This window comes from Octopus bimaculoides, chromosome 11 (genome assembly GCF_046866305.1).
Source record: "Octopus bimaculoides isolate indiv1 chromosome 11, ASM4686630v1, whole genome shotgun sequence".
Taxonomy (NCBI): Eukaryota; Metazoa; Mollusca; class Cephalopoda; order Octopoda; family Octopodidae; genus Octopus; species Octopus bimaculoides.
In genome coordinates, this window is record NC_142938.1 from 8377558 (window position 1) to 8397704 (window position 20147).

At 34.8% G+C, this 20147-nt stretch overlaps 2 protein-coding genes across 2 annotated transcripts; one reads left to right on the top strand and one right to left on the bottom strand.

The window, feature by feature from the left end:
- Nucleotides 1-587: 587 nt before the first annotated feature.
- LOC106880899 (eukaryotic translation initiation factor 3 subunit K-like) lies at nucleotides 588-8362 on the bottom strand. The gene is made up of 8 exons (XM_089359394.1): nucleotides 8091-8362; nucleotides 7036-7134; nucleotides 6036-6156; nucleotides 5347-5421; nucleotides 3697-3775; nucleotides 3053-3130; nucleotides 2257-2382; nucleotides 588-695 (listed from the first exon to the last, which is right to left on the bottom strand). Exons 1-8 carry the CDS (start codon nucleotides 8141-8143, stop codon nucleotides 631-633), a joined length of 696 nt encoding a protein of 231 aa, XP_089215520.1. The 5' UTR covers nucleotides 8144-8362; the 3' UTR covers nucleotides 588-630.
- A 3140-nt stretch (nucleotides 8363-11502) lies between these two features.
- On the top strand, nucleotides 11503-16811 carry LOC106880887 (uncharacterized). Its single transcript, XM_089359395.1, has one exon. The coding sequence runs from the start codon at nucleotides 12134-12136 to the stop codon at nucleotides 14186-14188; it is 2055 nt and encodes a 684-aa protein (XP_089215521.1). The 5' UTR covers nucleotides 11503-12133; the 3' UTR covers nucleotides 14189-16811.
- Nucleotides 16812-20147: the final 3336 nt, after the last annotated feature.

The window sequence follows — 20147 nt, forward strand, 5'->3', positions numbered from 1 at the left end:
TACCAGAGGTAAAAAGAAAGAGAGGAGAACTGAAAATTACACAGCACAGACCATAACTGACATGAGAAGCCAATATCACATGGCCGGATCCAGAGGAAAACCACAGCCAACAGAAACCAACAGCATCAAGTAACTGCTCAATGAACTTGAGACAAAAGTAGTCAAAGCTGGAATGCTTTTGATCATAAATCTACTTACTCAGGGTCAGGTTAAATGATAACTGAAGAAAAACCTGAAAAGACTAGGTCTTTCACTATTGTTTGGTTAAGACTAGCCAAGAATTCAGTCATAAAAAAATTTCTACAATTCTATATTTCTGAGATGAGGGATATATATTATGTATACTGTTTACATTAGTTGGATTGGCATCCTCATCTTGATTGTTGCTTCCACTACATTTCAGTTGTGTACACTCCAGCCTTCTTTAGGTGTCTTGTGGATAAAGGTATTGCTATCAAAAGGGTTGAATTCTAATTCTCAGTATAAACCAATATTTCTTCAGTATAGCAAAATTTCAACCAAATTAAAAAATAAAAACAATTGCATGAAATCAAAGCTTTGAAATTATAACACATACGATAAAGACATCAGATCTGAATAATTTATTCATTTATTTCTTCTCCCAACAAATCATTGAGGGGCCACAGGAGGCACCAGCTGTCCTTTCGAAGCCATTGTCATGATGGCAGCAACATCTACAAGAAAAAAAAAACAAGAAAACAAATCAACAAAATAAAGAATTAGTATTATATTTTTATATTTATTTTCCAGAAATTTAGGATTAAATAACAAAAAAAGTTTTTTAATTCAAAAATATTTTTTTTTTAAAATGATTGTTTCTATACGGTTTGTGTGGATGGATGGATGGAGAGAGGAAAGCTTTGATGGTTAGGGGTGTTGGAGTTAGAGAGGCAAGATAGTTTATAAATGATAAGCAAGCTTGGAGAGGGTTTGTTGACAGATGATGAGTGAATTTGATGTTGCTCAAAGAGGTATGGAACCAGCACGATGCAGTGGGAGTAAACCAGCATATGCTGTCGGGCCCTACTGCTGATATTGGGGGTTGCGTTTTATGCCTTGTCCCGAGCGTAGGACGGGGGTTGCTTCTTTGAGCTGGGAAATGAATGCAATGCCTGGTATGTGTCTTGTGGCTACCCGCTCGTTAAAAAAAACGGGGAATGGGCCTGGGTATATCTATATGTAACTACTGAACAGAGAAGATGAGTAAGTTGAAATCAGTTTATCATCATCGTTTAACGTCCGCTTTCCATGCTAGCATGGGTTGGACGATTTGACTGAGGACTGGTGGACCAGGCTTCAATCTGATTTGGCAGAGTTTCTACAGCTGGATGCCCTTCTCCACAACATTTATAATAGTGTGGAAGCTCACCAACACAATATTGTACAGTATGTTCTATTTCAACAACTTATTGCAGAGAGCACAAACATTTTCCTTGTACTGTGACAACTCATGCAATGAGATATGAAACCGCACAAGATAAAACGCAATTTCATATTACTACAGGATATAAGGCAGTGAGCAAGTAGAACTGTTGGCATGCTAGACAAAATGAGTAGCGGTATTTCATTTGTTTTTATGTTCTAAGTTCAAATTACACTGGGGTCGAATTTGCTTTCCATCTGTTCAGGGTTGATGAAACAGGTACCAGTTAAGCACTGGGGGTTAATATAATCAACTTACCCGCTCCCCAAAAATCGTTGGTCATGTGCCAAAATTTGAAACTGATTTTACTGGAGGCCATTCTACAATTATAATAATAATAGTAGTTTCAAATTTTGCCACAAGGGCAGCAATTTTGAGGGAGAGGACGAGCCATTTACATTGGCCCCAGTGTTTAACCGGTACTTATTTTATTGACCCTGAAAGGATGAAGGGCAAAGTCGACCTCGGCAGAATTTGAACTCAGAATGTAGCGGCAGACGAAATACTGCTAAGCATTTCACTTGGCATGCTAACGATTTCACCTGTTCGTTGCTGCAGCAATAATAATAATAATAATAATAATACTAAAAGTAATGGTATCAACATATTCTATTTATAGAGCATGGCTGTGAGGTAAGAAGTTTGCTTCCTAACCAAGCAGGATACAATTCAGTTTCAGTTCCATATAACTCAACATTTATACCAAACTTTGAGCTCAAATATAAGTTTTGCAGGACTTAAACTAATCAGGACTTAAACTAATCAGATCACTCATTCGTAAAATTACATGTGTGAATTTCACTTCCACTTACTTTCAAGTGTTATTGTCTCTTTAATGTTCTTGGTTTTGATGTTTTCCTCTTGAACAGCAATAAAAATGGTATCACTGTCGATCAACTTCCAACCATATTTAGCTATCCATTGATTTAACTGCATTTCTGAAAGGAGAAATATAAAAAAAAAGTTTCACTAATTTTCTTTCATCAATGATGTGATGATAAATAAACAACAACACAGCATCTACTATAAATACTTGTATCACAAATATAAATATACTGAAACTTTAAAATATGTCTGTTGTTTGTGTGTGTGTGTGTCTGTACGTACAGGGTGCGTAAGGTATTTGAGGACAAGCATTTTTTGGGTCATTGCTGCATTATTTGATAACCGTGTATAACCCCTGCCCAAAGGTGTCACTCAGTGGAACTGAACCTGGAACTATGTGGTTGGGAAGCAAGCTTTTTACACTGCTACCACTGCTGAATTTTAATATATTTCCATTCTAGTGCTGGTGTCATGATAAAATGCACCCAGTAAACTCTCAAAAGTGAAATTTACAAATCAGACATAGGCCTTCGATCTATCTGGGAGGGTAAAAGCTCCAAGAACTGACCAAGATCATAATAACTCATCCGTTCCAGGCCACCATGGAAGGCAAGCATAATAAGTAGCCTTGTAAGATGGATGGATGGGTGTGTGTGTGTGTGTGTTATGCAATGTCTAAGAGTTACATGAAAAGAGCTTCTGAAATATTTCAAAGGAACAACATTTTGAGGTTATTCTTTAAAAAAAAAAAAGTAAAAATAAACATAAAACCACTGAAAATACCTGGAATGCAGCCAAGTAACTCTGCAAATACTTTCCGGCTGATTGTATCGTAGCAGATTCCAATTACGTGGCAGATGTCTGTGAAAAGATAACAGAAATTCAGAAAGTTCATCCTCATCGTCATTTAACATCTGTTTTCCATGCTGGCATGGGTAGACTGAAGCTATGAGATAATGCATGATTAAATTAAAATGATGTGAATCAGTAAGTATTACATTTGACAGAGAAACCTGAATGCTAAAGGGTTAATGATAGAATCTTCCATTGACGATGATGTACAAGCGTTCAGTTTTTGCTGAATGACCTGCTCAAATGATTTGTTTATAGTGATCAAATGTATGTGTTGCACATAAGCACACTCCCTCCATGAAATCGAAAGTGCCTCTACTGGTGCACAAGTGTGCCACGCATCAGATGTTGAAATGATTACAGAACAACGTGAAATGAAGTGTTTTGCTCAAGAACACAATGCACCACCTGGCTTTAACTGCTAAAACTGCTTTTAATAGGTAGATTAATAATATTAAAAAAACAAAAACAATCATAAACATAATCCACAAAAATATGACTGTTGCAAACTCTTACATCCTTTTAAAGGGTGTGTAGTTAAATTTAGAGAAAGAAAGAAAAAAAAAAAAACTTACATTTTCTGATTGAGTCTTCAAATCCAACAACATCATATACCATGTGTGGTAGGTCATCTGACAGTGATTGAAAGTAACTCTGCAAATACAATTCCAAAGGAATTATTTTAAAATTAGTTAGAATTTGTTCAAAATTCTAATCTATTTTGCGTTAGTATTAAACGTTAACAAGGACTTTCGAGCGAGATCATTGCCAGTGCCCCTAGACTGGCTCTTGTGCGGGTGGCACATAAAAGATACCATTTTGAGCGTGGCCGTTGCCAGTACTGCCTGACTGGCCTTCATGCCGGTGGCACGTAAAAAGCACCCACTACACTCTCGGAGTGGTTGGCGTTAGGAAGGTCTTCCAGCTGTAGAAACTCTGCCAAATCAGATTGGAGCCTGGTGTAGCCATCTGGTTCACCAGTCTTCAGTCAAATCGTCCAACCCATGCTAGCATGGAAAGTGGACGTTAAACGACGATGATGATGATGATGAAGATGTTATTGTATTTGTGTATATCATGAACTTTATCCAGAATTTTTTTTAACCCAAGACTTAAGGTGCATGAGAACTAAATGCTAACTATTTCCCCCACTCTAGTGCAGCCATATTCCGGATGTGACTTGAAGTAAGTTATGTCTTTGTTGAGGCTTATTTATCTCTCATAGCATTACATCTTTTCTATGATGGCAGTGACATGGCACACACTTGATAAGTTACAGTTTTAGATTGAAGGATACAAGAAACTGCCTGCAACTCAACTAATGGACCTTGGTCAGGGTTTGAAATTTGCCCCAGGCACTAACACACACATATACATACTCATAAACCCTAACACACACACACATATATATATATACACATAAACTCTTGCAAAAAAATGAATACATATATATTACTATGCAGTTTATATAGCATTGTAAGCTAACACAGGAGTTTGTTAATGTCACATGAACAAACAAACATAGCCATTTCGGATGTTTTGATTTCAATACAAAGCAAAGGTGCCTCTGGTGATACATTTATTACATCATTTGTATCTGTCTAAACATTTAACCTATATGCGCTAAGATTTGCAGAAGTGCTGCGGAAGAAAAAAAATCATTGCATTTCTGATAAAAAGAGGTGACAGGGGAGTAAACCATAAGCAACAAAAAATAAATGAAAGGAGAATAAGAAAAATGGAGGGAATATTGAAAAGAAGACCATTGCTACATAGCAAAGTATTTCTTGGAAAACATGTCTACAATTTAAAACAGCAGAGATCGTCGTCGTCGTTTAACGTCCGCTTTCCATGCTAGCATGGGTTGGACGATTTGACTGAGGACTGGTGAAACCAGATGGCTACACCAGGCTCCAATCTGATTTGGCAGAGTTTCTACAGCTGGATGCCCTTCCTAACGCCAACCACTCAGAGAGTGTAGTGGGTGCTTTTACGTGTCACCCACACGAAGGCCAGTCAGGCGGTACTGGCAACGGCCACGCTCATCTCGCTCGAGAAACCTCATGTGTCACCCGCACAAGAGCCAGTCCAGGGGCACCGGCAACGATCTCACTTGAAAATCCTACAACAACCCCACACAAGAGCCAGTTCAGGGGCACCGGCAACGATATCGCTCGAAGAAATATCATAAAATAAAATATTGAAATATAACCATTTCAAGTTACCCAAAAAGTCTTAAACTGGCACTTCTCCAAAAGATCAGCTAAAAAGAACACTTTTTGTACATCTTCAGAATTTAGCTAAAATTCAAGTCAAGGAAATAATCATTAATAAAACACAACTTGTAAAAACAAAATTCCTTGTTTTTGTTATTTTTATAACAATAAACCAATTATGTTTTAAATTTTCAAATTGTGGCTTTGAACATGATAGATAATTTGTTGTATTTTATGGCATAGCACTCCATCAGTTATGATGACAAGGGTTCCAGTTGTGGGTTCGATTCCTATATGCATTATGCTCTTAACCAAAACACTTCTTTTCACATTGCTCCAGTCCACTCAGTTCGCAAAAGTGAGTAATCCTGCAATGGACTGGCATCCCATCTAGAGAGTTGTGGTGATCTCGGCCACTTATATGCCATAGAAACTGGATAACTGACCCTATGAGCCTATGACTCCGGAAGGTTCTTTATCCTTTATAGGTGCAGTTGTGGCTGTGCGGTAAGAAGCTTGCTTCCCAACCACAACCAGTGCTTTCTCTTTGGCAAATAATTATATATGGAAGAAGCAATGAAATGATGCAAGTGTATATTTGAAAAGAAGACCACCATTACATGTTTCAACAGAAAAACGAATAATAAAAAAAACAAAGAACAAAAAAAAAACTGTACAACTGTTTGTGTTAAGGATACATTTTTTGCACTAAGGAAGCAATGGCATAGGTTGAAATCAGTATGGGGTAAATTGGTCAATGCCTTCAACAAAATATATATTGTCACAGACTCATTATAATTTCCTGGATTAAACTGGTACCTGAAAATTAGAAATAATAATATTAGATTGGATTAATAACGACAATGTGCTTTATGACTCCACCAGCTTTCCAACTTAATAATAATCCTTTCTACTATAGGCACATGATATGAAATTTGTGGGGATGGGGTAAGTCAATTACTCAACTGGTACTCTTTTCATTGATCCTGAAAGGCGAAGTTGACCTCAGCAGAATTTGAACACAGAACGTAAAAGCAGACGAAATACCATTAAGCATTTTGCCCAGCATGTCAACAAGTCTGCCAGCTCATAATAATAACAATAATCTTTTCTACTGTAGGCACAAGGCATGAAATTTGGCAAGAAGGAGCCAGTCGATTAGATCGACCCCAGTACTCAACTGGTACTTAATTCATCGACCTCAAAAGGATGAAAGGCAAAGTCAACCTCGGTGGAATTTGAATGAAGTGGCAGACAAAATACTGCTGAGCATTTTGCCTGGTCTATCAATTATACATCCACCACCAGTCAGAGATCTGTGTGTTTATACTTTCACAACAGTATTCGTGTAAATGACATTGATTTGAAAATGACTACAGCAAATTAACACATATGAAAACAATAACTATGAACTTTTCAAAGTTCTTTTTAACCCTTTTGATACCAATGTGCAGGAAACCACATCAGGCTGTCATGCAAATGTCTAGTTTTCAAAAGTTTTGAATTAAAATCTTCCACCAAACCTTAGTCACAATTTATGTTGCTAACACTAGCCTAATGACAACTAAGTTATTTTACTGAATTCTTTGTTATATTTAAAATTAATTGAAAGAAACACAGAGCATTTCAACAGAAATATGGCAACAAAATGGTTAAAATATACTTTATACTGTTGAGAAAACAAACTTGTAGACTTACAATTTTAAGACAGCTAAATTTGCTTCCAAATCATATGTATTTTCATCAACCTGCATTTTAACATATTGCTCCAATGTTGTTAGATTGTCAGGGTTATATCTGCAAGGAAAAATATTTTTTAAAACATTAACAAATAACCTGACTTTTTTTGGAGGGATTGTAACGAAATGAAAAACCTTTGAATTTAAAAAGATCTAATGTACTATTTTTGGATAACTTGTTCCAAAACAGGAAAAATGAAATGGGTGGATTAAGACTAATAACCCTTTCTAGTAAAGGCACAAGGCCTAGAAATTTGGGGGAGGGGGCTAGTTGATTAGATCAATCCCAGTGTTTCACTGGTACTTAATTTATCGACCCCGAAAGGATGTAAAGACGGAGAAGTGGTTTCGTTTTCAGTCTCAGTGCGCGGCACCTTAGGCAAATGTTTGCTACAGTAAGCTTTCGTTTTAAGAACATGTAAGTACGCGTTTCCGTATCGCTTCCATTAACGAAATTCATTCACAAACCATCGGTCAGTCCAGGCCTATAGTCGAAGTCGGCGATCTTACGTTTTACCGACATAAGTGCTGGATCGAAAATGAAAACGAAGGATATACAAAAACAGACTAGGCTTTCCTGAGGAAGAGTAAAAATGAACAAATGCTTAAAAGTATATATATATCCTTCAAGCGAAAGATCACAGTCCAAAATATTTTCGTTGTTGAATAGTTCAATATTTCATTTAATCTGGTTTTTAATGATTCAGGACGAATTCTCAGGAAACGGTGATTGTATGAGATTATTTAGAATTTGTTGTTCATTTTCCTGATGTTGTTTTGCAAGCCAAAATATCCCAAAACAACAAAATTCTCAACAGGACACTAACAAACAATTTAAAAAAAAAAAAAAGCCAAAATACTGTCACCCCATCCTCCTTTCTACGTCAGCTGCCAATTGAGATCATACTTGCAACTGATAGATGAAAATGAAGCCAGGGACATAAACTCAATTATCGCCTAACTTCCTTTCCCTCTGTTATTTCAACGACAAAACAATAACGAAGGTGAATTTACCTGTCAATTCCCTTTAAAAGTGAAGCCACGGTTGCTCTCATAACTTCCGCCATTTTTACCGACAGAGAGGAAAAGGCTGATAACAGATTCTCAGCCGTAAAATAGTATCAGTAATGATGGCAAATATTCGATAATACGTTGAGACTGACATGTTTATTAAATAGCGAACAATATAATAAATTATGAGATTTATATATCGTTCAAATGTATTCGATATTTACGGCATAATAATCAGAATAAATAGTTAATCCATAGTTTCGGGAATGCTTATTGACAGTCACATGGTCCATATCTCAACGATAATACATTTCTGCTAGAAACACGTGTTTTTTGTTAAGACTTTTATATGTTTTGTCTGTCCACTCACGATCGCGAGATTGGCATCTATTCAATTTGCAGCAAGAAATTACAGAACTTACATCTGTTGTCTGTTACAGAAGAGTCCACCACTTATTACTATGATTTTTTTTTTGTTTATTTATTAAAAAAAAATTCTAATATAAAATTAGAACATTTTTTTGTCCCTGAAATGAAAATAAATATGTTCTAGTGTACTTTCCCTCTCATCTTTATATTGTCTGATGCAGGTAGTTTCAAGTTTATGGACTTAGATTGCTTAAAATTACATAACTTCCAACACTTGCAACTTCTGTTACTGATTTCTTAAAATGTGAATCAATTTTCGTCATCAACATGCAAACTACACCAGAACTACATTTTGTGAAAATAATCTGGTGAAGGTTTGAAAAACTTCAAGTGGTCAGAAGAAATTTAATAAGACCCACTAATCCAAGTAATGATAGATTATTTCTCTCCTGATACACAACCATGGCTCTATTGTTAAGAAGTGACACCTTGGGCAAGTGTCTTCTATAGTCTCGGGCCGACCAAAGCCTTGTGAGTGGATCTGGTAGACGGAAACTGAAATAAGCCCGTCGTATATATGTATATTTATGTGTGTGTGTGTATATGTTTGTGTGTCTGTGTTTGTCCCCCAATATCGCTTGACAACCGATGCTGGTGTGTTTACGTCCCCGTAACTTAGCGGTTCGGCAATAGAGACCGATAGAATAAGTACTAGGCTTACAAAGAATAAGTCCTGGGGGGCGATTTGCTCGACTAAAGGCGGTGCTCCAGCATGGCCACAGTCATTACTGAAACAAGTAAAAGAGTATCTCAACAAGAATTGATGGACCCTTGTGATTTGACGGGCAATTGATATTGTATACACAACTACTTACTTCTTTGTTCAGGGGTTCGGGTAAAAGGTAAAGTTAGACATGGGCCCAGATCTGAGAGGGTTAAGACTTGCTGTTCATGGGAACTACTATATGCCGTGATCTAGTTCTCATAGCTGAACCTATAATAAAACTGGAGAGCAAATTCCAGGTATGGAAGCTAAACCGAGAAATGAGGCCTAAATCTGGTTCTGTTTGGAGATGGTAATATTTTTTGCCAATTAACCCCACACACTATATACACAGTCTTCACTTCATCTTTATTGTTATTCCTATTTTGGTGTCCTTTATCTAACTCATTTGCCAAACATACTGTGACCTATTCAACAACTCTTCATGCTATATTCTTTTATTTGTTTCAGGCATCTAAGAAGTTAGTATAAATCTTTTTGGTAAAGGACTGAAGTCTGACTATAATTTAGGAGATGTAGGACACTTGCAGGCTGTGTGATGGATGAAGTCATTTTCTTTGCTTTCTTGACGGCTACCTTGTAGCTTTTGCTGTTGTTTACCTCTGAGAGAGAGTTAACTTTTGATTGAAAGCATTCCAATCATGACTGACTCATTTCATATGGGGGGGGGGGGTCATTTATTTTTTAATATTTAGGACTACATTAATCAATGCGTCTTCTTTATAAGATAAGAGAAAATTTGGCTACTATTTCTAGCAGGTGAAATCTTCACATACATGCTCCTTCATTTTACAAGTGTTACAATGTTAGGTGAATATCTCCTAGCCGATGGTGGTGACTGCCAAGTTTTGTTGGTACTTTTCTTTACTAGTACACTTGTGCAGCTACTTATGAACCAATTTATGGATCTGGGCTTAGGTTGTATGAAGGATTAGCAGAGAAAATCCAAGGAGTATGATACCTCTCACCAATTTAGCTCTTTTATAAGTCAAAGGCCAAAGAGCAATCAACAAAGAATTGACAGAACACACGTCAGATACATAAATGGATGCAAAATATATATTATGAAAGCTCTTTTAGCTGTTATAGGTGTCTAAGCCCAGGTTAGCTCTGATTGACTTGGATTAGAGGCAAAGGTATTCCAGCTATGACCATCTCGTTTGTTTTGTATATTTATGATTGTACTGACCAGTATGTTTTTTTCTTTATAAAATGCTAAGGTATGATTCGAGAGATTTGGCTGCTATTTCTAGGAGGTTGATCATCTTGAAAAGTTTCCTGTTTGCAGTACTGAATTCTTATTCATACATATGAATAATTATGTGAAGAATACAACTAATGACAGCATGCAAAAAAGAAAAAAAAAAACCCCAAAAACTTTGCCTGTTATCAATATCTTTTGAATCCACAGTTTTAATAAAATAGATACCAAATCGATGTAAAGAACTGTATAGATTTTTGTTTATATTCATTAAAATCAACAATACAATTTAAATCCCTTGTTTATATAATAATGCAATAAAAGTGAAAAGCTGGTGTCATAATTCTCATATTTGCAGTGTAATAGTAAGACTTAAGTCTAGAACCCTATCTGTTGCTGAAGTTAATTGAAAAACTTAAGGGCGAGATTTTAGTTTATAAAGGAAAATCAATCCAGCAGGCTTAAAGGTGATAAACTGAATACGGTGCACAAGCAATTATCCAAATTCATGCTTGATTTTCCTTTTTTCTTTTTAGATCATTTTATTTTTGATTATGAAAATTATTTTGGTCTAAGCAGTACCCTAAGTATTTAAATTAACTACAGAAATTAATTCTGAACGTCTTAAAATTTATCTCCCCTGCTCCATGAGAGCCACTAACAATTGCCGCTAGGCTTCTTTTTTTTTTAGTTTCGTTTTCCAGTTCTAATTATAAATATCAATTAAGAATTTATTTGTGTACATCGTTCATTTCAGTTCATCGCTTTCATTTAATTGTTCAAATTCATACCATTGACCTACCTGAGTTATTTCCGTCAGCTCGTTTATTTTTCAATACAAAAATGCTAAAATAGATTATTAATAAAACAACAGCAATATATATTAATCAATCATATGTTTATTTTTGTTCATGAAATATTATATGAAGCTTAGTACCGATATATATGTGTATATATATATATATATATATATATATATATATATATATATATATATATATATATATATATATATTTAAATGGCAAGCTCCCGGGAGTTACGAAGAGTCGGATTTGGAAATGAGTATATAAATTTAATAATAATGCATAAAAGAATGATAATGGATTATGTTAGACTGGACATAGTCCATTTAACACAATTAATCATCTGAATTAATTGATATCCAGACAAATAGACATTTATTATTAAAAAAAAACAAAAAAAAACAATCGCTTTAATTAACAATTATAAGATCAATATTATAAAATAGTTTATGATTAGGCTTCGTAAATCAGAGTTATCTGTGCTTTGTGTTCTAGTAGGAGCTCGACTGAATTTTTGACAAATACCACGGGATGTCATGATACTTGTAAAAAACGAAGCATTACGTCTAACAAATGAAACAGTATATAAACATATGAACACTATTTATGGAATTTTCGACACGGATTTATCTTTTGAACACAAGATGATTGTTTGGTTGCTATGTGAGTTATCAAATACGCAAATCTCAAATGAATGACATCCTATATTATTGCATATTAATTATTTTGATATGTAACTTTAATGATCCTTTTATAGTAAATTTTATTGTTTAGAAAGTATGTTCTTTCGGATAAATTTTATACAACTATGACACTACAGAGACGTACATATGCTCCAATTAAACAAATTGTCAAATTAAACTAAATTGTCGAAGAGGAGTGCAAGAAATGTCTCACTACATGAAAGCCACGCGAAAACACTTCTCCAAAAATGTTCATGAATTCATTATAAGGCCACTGTTGAAACAGAGAGAGACTGGAGAATTATGTGATGTTGTCCTCAAATTACACGGTCAGTGTTTTCAAGCCCATAGGGCTATTCTTGCTCTATGGAGTCCTTATTTTTTATCTATGTTTACTTGCGACATGAAAGAGAAGACAACTAGAGAGGTAGACCTCTCCGAGTCGCTTTCATTGCAGAGAGACAGCGTATTTGCAAGCGTCCTCGACTATATATACACTGGGACAATCGCTCTCACATTGGATAATGTTGAGGATGTCCTTCGCATTGCCGATTTCCTTTTATTGGACGATGTCAAAGACTTCTGCCGACAGTTCTATTTGGATCTCGGTAATCTCGATTTAAACAATTGTCTGCGCGTTCGATTCCTAGCAGAAGACCATAGCCTACACGAAGTGAAAGAATATTGTCAGAAAATAATTGAAGCGCGATTCCATGACTATTTGATATTTCATGATGACATCCTCGAACTGTCTGTGTCTTGCTTATTAGTTTTATTAGAAAACCCGGCTGTTGTACAACATACTCGGCACAAAGATCTTAAGAAATTGATTCATCGTTGGGTTGAATATGATCCTGACGGTCGTAAGCAATTTCTCGAAGAATTAAATTTGTGCATCAAAGTTTGGGTATGCGATCTGATAAACGAAGCACCTTTCTTTGGCCGGGCTCTTGCCAGAACTGGGATGGCTAGCCTGTGGCATTCATACCACGGGTCTTCTGAAGAAATTCCGTCGAATAAAACAATGGAAGCCAGTGCTATTTTTACCGAAAACACTTCACATGGATTTGAACATAGTCAGCAGGTGTTACTTGCTGTAGTGTGGAATCAAGGTATGAAGTTTTTTAAGCTTATAGTTTACAACATTTCTGAGCAGAAGTGGTACTGCATGCCTATTCCAAAAGAACGTTTATTGCAACTTATCCCACCACGACAGTCCTTATGCAATGTCCTGCTGAACAAAAGTCAATTATATCTTTATCTATGTTCTAGTTTTCCCTATCCTACCGATATGCTTAAAATTAATGTGATTGCCATAGATTTACAAACCCAAAAAACCACTTTGTATTCTTTTAGAACTGTCGACTACTATAACCCGAGTTATAGAACAACATTGACAAACTATCGAACTGTACCTCCTGCCATAGTTTACTGCAACAATCATTTCTTTGTCATTGGAAATAAGGAAGGTACTGGACATCTTTTCCTTTGTAACTTGCAAACGCATCTTTATTCATGTTACCATATACCTAGTTCCAGGATTATTAGTTTGGCACGTGCTGTAGTGAAAAACAACCAATTTATTTATCTTTGGTACCGTCATCGAACGGGTCCATCCGAGGAATTTTGCATCAAGAAATCTGTTGGCTTTGCAATGTTCGATGCAAAGATGAAACAATTTTCTAGCTGGGATATTCCTCCACCTGATATTACTTATGATGATTTTGCAAGGCCTTACATCATGTGTATTAGAGAAGATACGGTATTTGTGTACCTTCCTGGAAAACCAGCACTGGTATTAGATGAAACTAGGGGCAAATGGGTAACTTCACTTCGACGGATTCCTGTGCCGGGTTCGTTTTCTGATCATAATGCTCAGCTTTACGGATATCAATTGCAAGCTTCTACCAGTCATAGTATATTTGTGTTGAACAATGAAGCTCCATATACCACAACAATTTATGAAGTATCTGAAACTCTCCCTATGGCATTGGCTCATACTCCACCTCCAATTGATCATGTTTCTATGGTAACATCAGGATTATTATCATCAAGTATCCTTGATATGTTAGAAAGTTATGACACATACGATGATTCTTATGCGACTGCCTTGCATGTTAATATGCAAGTTTCAGTGTGTGATACAGAAGACAGTGGGACTTCTAACGACGAAGAACAAGATTCGGACAATAATGATTATGAATATGATGAAGACTTTTATGGTTACAATTTTGAGATGGATACTGGCTTGGAGTTCTGACATTTAGCACCATTTGGTTCATCCATAGACATGTGTTACTGAAGACTTTTCTTTTTTTCTCTCAGTTAAGTTTTGTTTCGTTTTATGGTTTAATTATTATAAATGCTTATTTTGAAAGTAAACAGCTCTTAAACTGTAAGTTCAAACGTTAACATGTATTATTTTAACTTTTTCTGGCAGTCATTCCAAAACAATTTGTTTTTTTATCAATACAATATTTTAATTTTTTATATTTATTTTCACAAAATTATTCTTATTTAATGTTTAATTTATTCTTATTTAATATTTAATTGGATAAAACCTCTACATTATTTATTACAAAGACTGAAATGGAAAATTAGATTTTCTTATTGGTGAAAGAGTAGACTCTTTGCAAAACGTAAGATTTTCTGAAATAATTAATTTTTACTCGTATTTAATTCCCAATTTATCGGTCGTAACTTCATTATGTAAATGTCTACATAACTTCCCGCCGCTCTGTTATTTCAATGTATAGTTTATAAAATGCTTCGGTGTTGTTTTACATATTACAAAACCAAAGATTATTACGATGAAATAACAAATGTACTTTAATTATTTTTTCCCGGATTGCTCAAATGTTTTTGTATCGATTACAGTCATTTTTTTAAAAATTTATGTAAACAGTTTAGATTTTTTTCTTTAAACAAAAAAACTTTAATGGAAAAAGGAGATTCATTTATGCTTGGCAAGAGACTTTTTCTCTTCAGCCATCATAGTATGAAATAATAACAGATGAACTAAATAGAAAAAAGCAAAATATCTAACCGGTTCTCTTACTTAAATAATATATGTACTTATATAATTAGCAGAACAAGACATACGAATAAAGCAGAACCGATTATAGACCAGGACAACTATAATGAAGAAGGGTTTTCATTAAGATAAGATAGATAAACTAAAACAAAATAAAAATCAATAAAGTGAAAATGAAAGTGGAGGTGAAAAGCAGAATTAGGAGGCGATTACATATGAGTTAAGCGGTGATACGTAATTAGGGTATAATATATGATGAGGACCATCATCTCCCTTTTTAATATCCATGGTCCACATGGATGCCCTTCCTAACAACAACCACTTTACAGTGTGTATTGGGTGCCTTTTACTTGTTACCATCTCTATTGAGGTCACCATGCAGCTTGCAAGATTACAAACCCTGAGGGGACAAGGGATTAAAGTACTGGAGAAGTGAGGGGGCAGAGCAGGTTCTTGTAGAGGAACTGCATGGTTACTCAGATTTAGTTGGAGGAGGAGAGAATGATCAGTAGGAACTGCAAAGAGGGAGTTGAGATGAGGTGTCCAGGTGGGCCTTCAAGGCGAAAAGTGAGTGGATGGGTGGGGGTGGGTTGTAAGATTGCATGGGAAGCAAGAGAAGAATATAATATAATATAATGTAATATAATAAGTACCAGTTGAGTAAGCACTGGAGTTGATGTAATCAGCTGAATTACTCCTGGGTGAGAGCATAAGAACTGCACCCCTCCACCAAGTCATGTCAAGTCTGTGTTTCAGAAAAGGCTCATCAAACCAGTGCGATCTCAAGCTTAAATTTAATATAATGAATTGATTTATTTAATGAATTGTAATATAAGGAAACTATAACAATGTGTGGACTGATCCTAAGGGTAAATGATAAGTCTCTAAGGGTGTCAGTGGCACAAATTGTTAAAAATGTCAAGATTATATAATGCATATGGACAAACTGCAATGCTGCATGACAGTAAGATGTGGGCTTTGAATGCAAAAGACATGCAAAGGCTGGAGAGGAACAAAGCTGATATGCTCTACTGAATGTGCATTGTCTGTGTGCATATGCAACAGAGCATTAATGTATTGAGAGGAATTAGATGCAGTGTGCAAGAGAGAAGACTGCGCTGGTTTTGGTCATGTAATGTGGATGGATGAGGATAGTTGCCTAAAGAAGTGTTGATCATTTGAAGTGGAGGGAAGTTGTGGAAGTTGAGAGAGACCCAGGAAGACATAGTACAAAGTATTGAAGGCTGATCTCAAAATGCTAAGCCTTACGAAGGAGATGACAGAGGACTCAGATATGTGGAACATTGCTGTACTCAAGTAAACTTGCCCACCACAACAGAAGTGAGATCCTAAAACCAAGGTGCCATGTTAAAAGCAATGGTGTGTGTGCTGGTGCCATGTAAAAGCACTCAGTAGATTCTGTGAAGTGGTTGACATTAGGAAGAACATCCAACTGTAGAAACCAAGTCAAAACATACTATGAAAGTGTCCAGCATGGAAAACACCATTAAATGATGATGTTTTGGTAAACTCACATCTTAATTCTGCCTTTCCCATCTTACTCCATCCTTATTTTACTTTACTAGTTTTTATTTTATTTTATTTATCCTATCCTACTTAATCTAAAGCCTTCATGGTTGTATTTGTCCCGATTTATAATCTGCTTCACTTTATATATTTTAAAACAGATTTTACACACACACACATATAGATAGATAGATATAGATATATGTATGTATATGTGTATGTATGTCTATCTATGTATATGTATGTATGTATATTTATATATATGTGTGTGTGTATGTGTATATATATATATATATATGTATATATATTTATTGGCTAAACTGGCAACATGACCATCCCCAAATACAACAATATATATATATGTTTGTGTGTATATGTATATATATATATGTGTGTGTGTATATATGTATGTATGTATATATATATACACGCACACATATATATATATATGCACATATATATTCCACATAAACCTTTATATTTTTGTTTATCTTGTGTAAAGGTGACATTTAGTTATTGTAGTTAGAGTATAAAAGAATTCTATCTTATTTTAAGTAAGTGACTAATTCACTTGAAAAAAAGAAATTGGTTGAATTGACGGTACCTTATAAAGTTTAATACATGATAAAATATTTATGTGAAACTGCCTTGTTACTGTGAAAATTATCTTTTTTTTCCTTTTCTTTTAATGATAGCTATATTAAGAGCAAAATTACTTTTAATGTAAGGATTGGTATAGATGAGTACAAGATATCAATGTTATGTGTCATAGCTTTGTACATTGGTAATTTTACTTGTATATGTTTAATAACTGGTTTTCTCTTTCACTGTTTTATTATAGGGAATTTATATACATTCATATACTGATAATTTATCTTAGTATCTATTCTTAAACTGAGTAATTGAGACTTCAAAAAATGGATAGAAATTGAAAACCTTCAAGCTAGTAGGCCGATTCTTGTATGACCAAGTCAAATATTGCTCTCTCTGGAAAACAGACAAATCATTGAATATTTTAGAGACTACCTTTTTTTTTTAAACTCTGAATTAATCTAATTTTGATTGATCATTTCCCTTTTCATGGCTAACTTATCACCATGTCAATCCTATAAGATTGAATTTTTAAAGAATGTCATCTTAAGTTTTTTTCCTAGATGGAGAATCTGGGAAAGGGTGAAGTGAAAGTGTCATACATCATTGACCTACTGAAGAAAAGAATCTTTGTTTTTATACAAAATTTTCTGCATTGTAATTATTTACCCATTTATACTATCTGAGGTTGATGACGTATGCTCTAGCCATATATTATAGTTCAAACAATCATTTATATCTCCTGCTTACATTGCCTAGTAAAAACAAATTCTACTTTGGACACACCAGCAAAAAAAAAAAAAATTATTTTATCACTATCATAGATGCCTGCAGCCCTTCATATCTTAATTCCAACTCTTTATTAAGTTTAAAAATAAAAATTTTAAAAGACCTATTAGTTTCTTCATTCCTTCTGGTGGCCATCTTGAAAATTTTACTCATCGACATTTCCACTGTATCACCAACTGTAATATTTCAGTTGAAGGTCAACAATGTTTCTGTTTTTATTTTTATCCCTTGGGTGTGAAAGGCTATGACTTCACCTTTTTCTTTATACTGCTGCATAAAGGATTGGTATTGGTTATATTGAGATATCATGATAGGGCAAAGTTCAGAGCAAGTTATCATTCACATAACATATCTTTTCCTACAGTTTGTAGGATAATTTCCTTTTTTTTTCCTCTCTCTTTGCAGGATAGAAGTAATTTATTGTTTAATGTAATTCATAGTATGAAACTTCATACTCATAAAGTTTAGCATTCTGTATTGTATTTACAAAAAGGAATTTTTTACCCATCTTCAATGTAAAGCATAGCATGAAGGTTGAAATCTAATTAAAGTTAAGTATTCTAGTCTATATTGTTGTTTCTTTTCATTTTTTTTTCATCATCTCCATACGCGTGGTTTGATATTTATATATTTCATCAGAACAGCTCGTGGACAATTAATAGATTTAAGTCAAAGTTAAGTCTTTCAGAGTCATGTATACAAATAGGTGTAAAAGAAAAATGAAATGAAATAGAAGTGCAATCAGTGATATCTTCGTCTGTCAAGATGGACACATTTAACAAGATTTAAATGTTTTTCACCAGAGAAATTCATTGAAACTTGTGAGCCAAAGGCTGTTTATTTCAGAGGTATGGATAAATGTCCATTGTCCTTTGAATTCCTGATTCAGAATGATGTTTCATTTTTTTCCTGTCATTAAAAAGTGTTTTATATATCATTCACTTGACATATCATCTTGATGAATGTGTTAAGCAAAATTTAAATGTTTTTAATCAAGGAAATTCACTCAAAATGGTTAGGTTTTGCATTGGATAAAAACCGACATATGTTATGCAGCAACAGTAGACTAATTCTACTGATATGGTTTCAGTTCTTGGTTGCAACCATTTCACTTTACTTTCATCATAATTACCCACTTCTTTCAAATGGTGATGGAGACTGCTGAGACATTAAAGTGCTAGATCTAATGTATATTATTTAGTTCTGTCTTTCTACATTTTGGGGTGAAATCCTGCTGATGCCATCAAATATGTGCTGGGTTTGTTTCAATCAATTATACACATCCCTACAAATCTGAGTATTGTGCATACATATATATATGTATATTCTTTCTAATTTTGCCACAAGGTCAGCAATTTTTAAGGGAGAGGACAAGTCAACCCCAATATCTTCTTTAATTGGTCCCCGAAAAGATCCCTAAATCATAGGACAATATGAGTCAGGAGAAATACCACAAAGCATTTTCCCAGCATTCTAACTATTCTTCCAGCTAACCTTTTTACATCATCATCATTTAATGTTCGTTTTCCATGCTGGCATAGGTCGGACAGTTTGACAGGAGCTGGCTAAGCCAGGCAAGAAGACTGCACCAGGCTTCACTGTCTGTTTTGGCAGGGTTTTTACAGTTGAATGCCCTTCATAACATCAGCCAACTTACATTGGATTCTGTTATGCAGTGGAAAATTCATAGACAAATTACCAAATCTCTGATCTTATTTTAATTAAACAAAAAAGAAACCCGTCAATTAGTTTAATGTCTCAGGGAAAGGTATGATATTAAAAGCTGTCCATGTATTTCATTTATACGAATTTCCTTTGGTTTACTACATGAACTATTGTTTTGAGGGCCAGAAGGACTTTCATAAAGTATAAAGCACAAATCGTAATTATAATTCACAGTTGAATTACAGTTATAATATTTCAAAATTTTTCTGTGAGTTCTAACTGTTTGATCTGCATATTTATTGCATCAATATCTTTTATCTATTACTTGTTTCAGTCATTGAACTGCAGCCATGCTGGACTATCACATTGAAGAGATTTAATCAAACAAATCAGCCCTACTACTTATTTTCAGTCTGGTATTTTTTTCTTTCAGTTCTTTTTGCCAAACCACTAAGTTATGGGATGTAAACAAACCAACACCGGTTGTCAAGTGGTGGGGTGGGGGTAGAGGTGTGACAGACACATAGACACACACACACACATTTAATTGTGTGTGTGTGTGTGTATTCCTTTACTCTTTTACTTGTTTCAGTAATCTGACTGCAGCCATGCT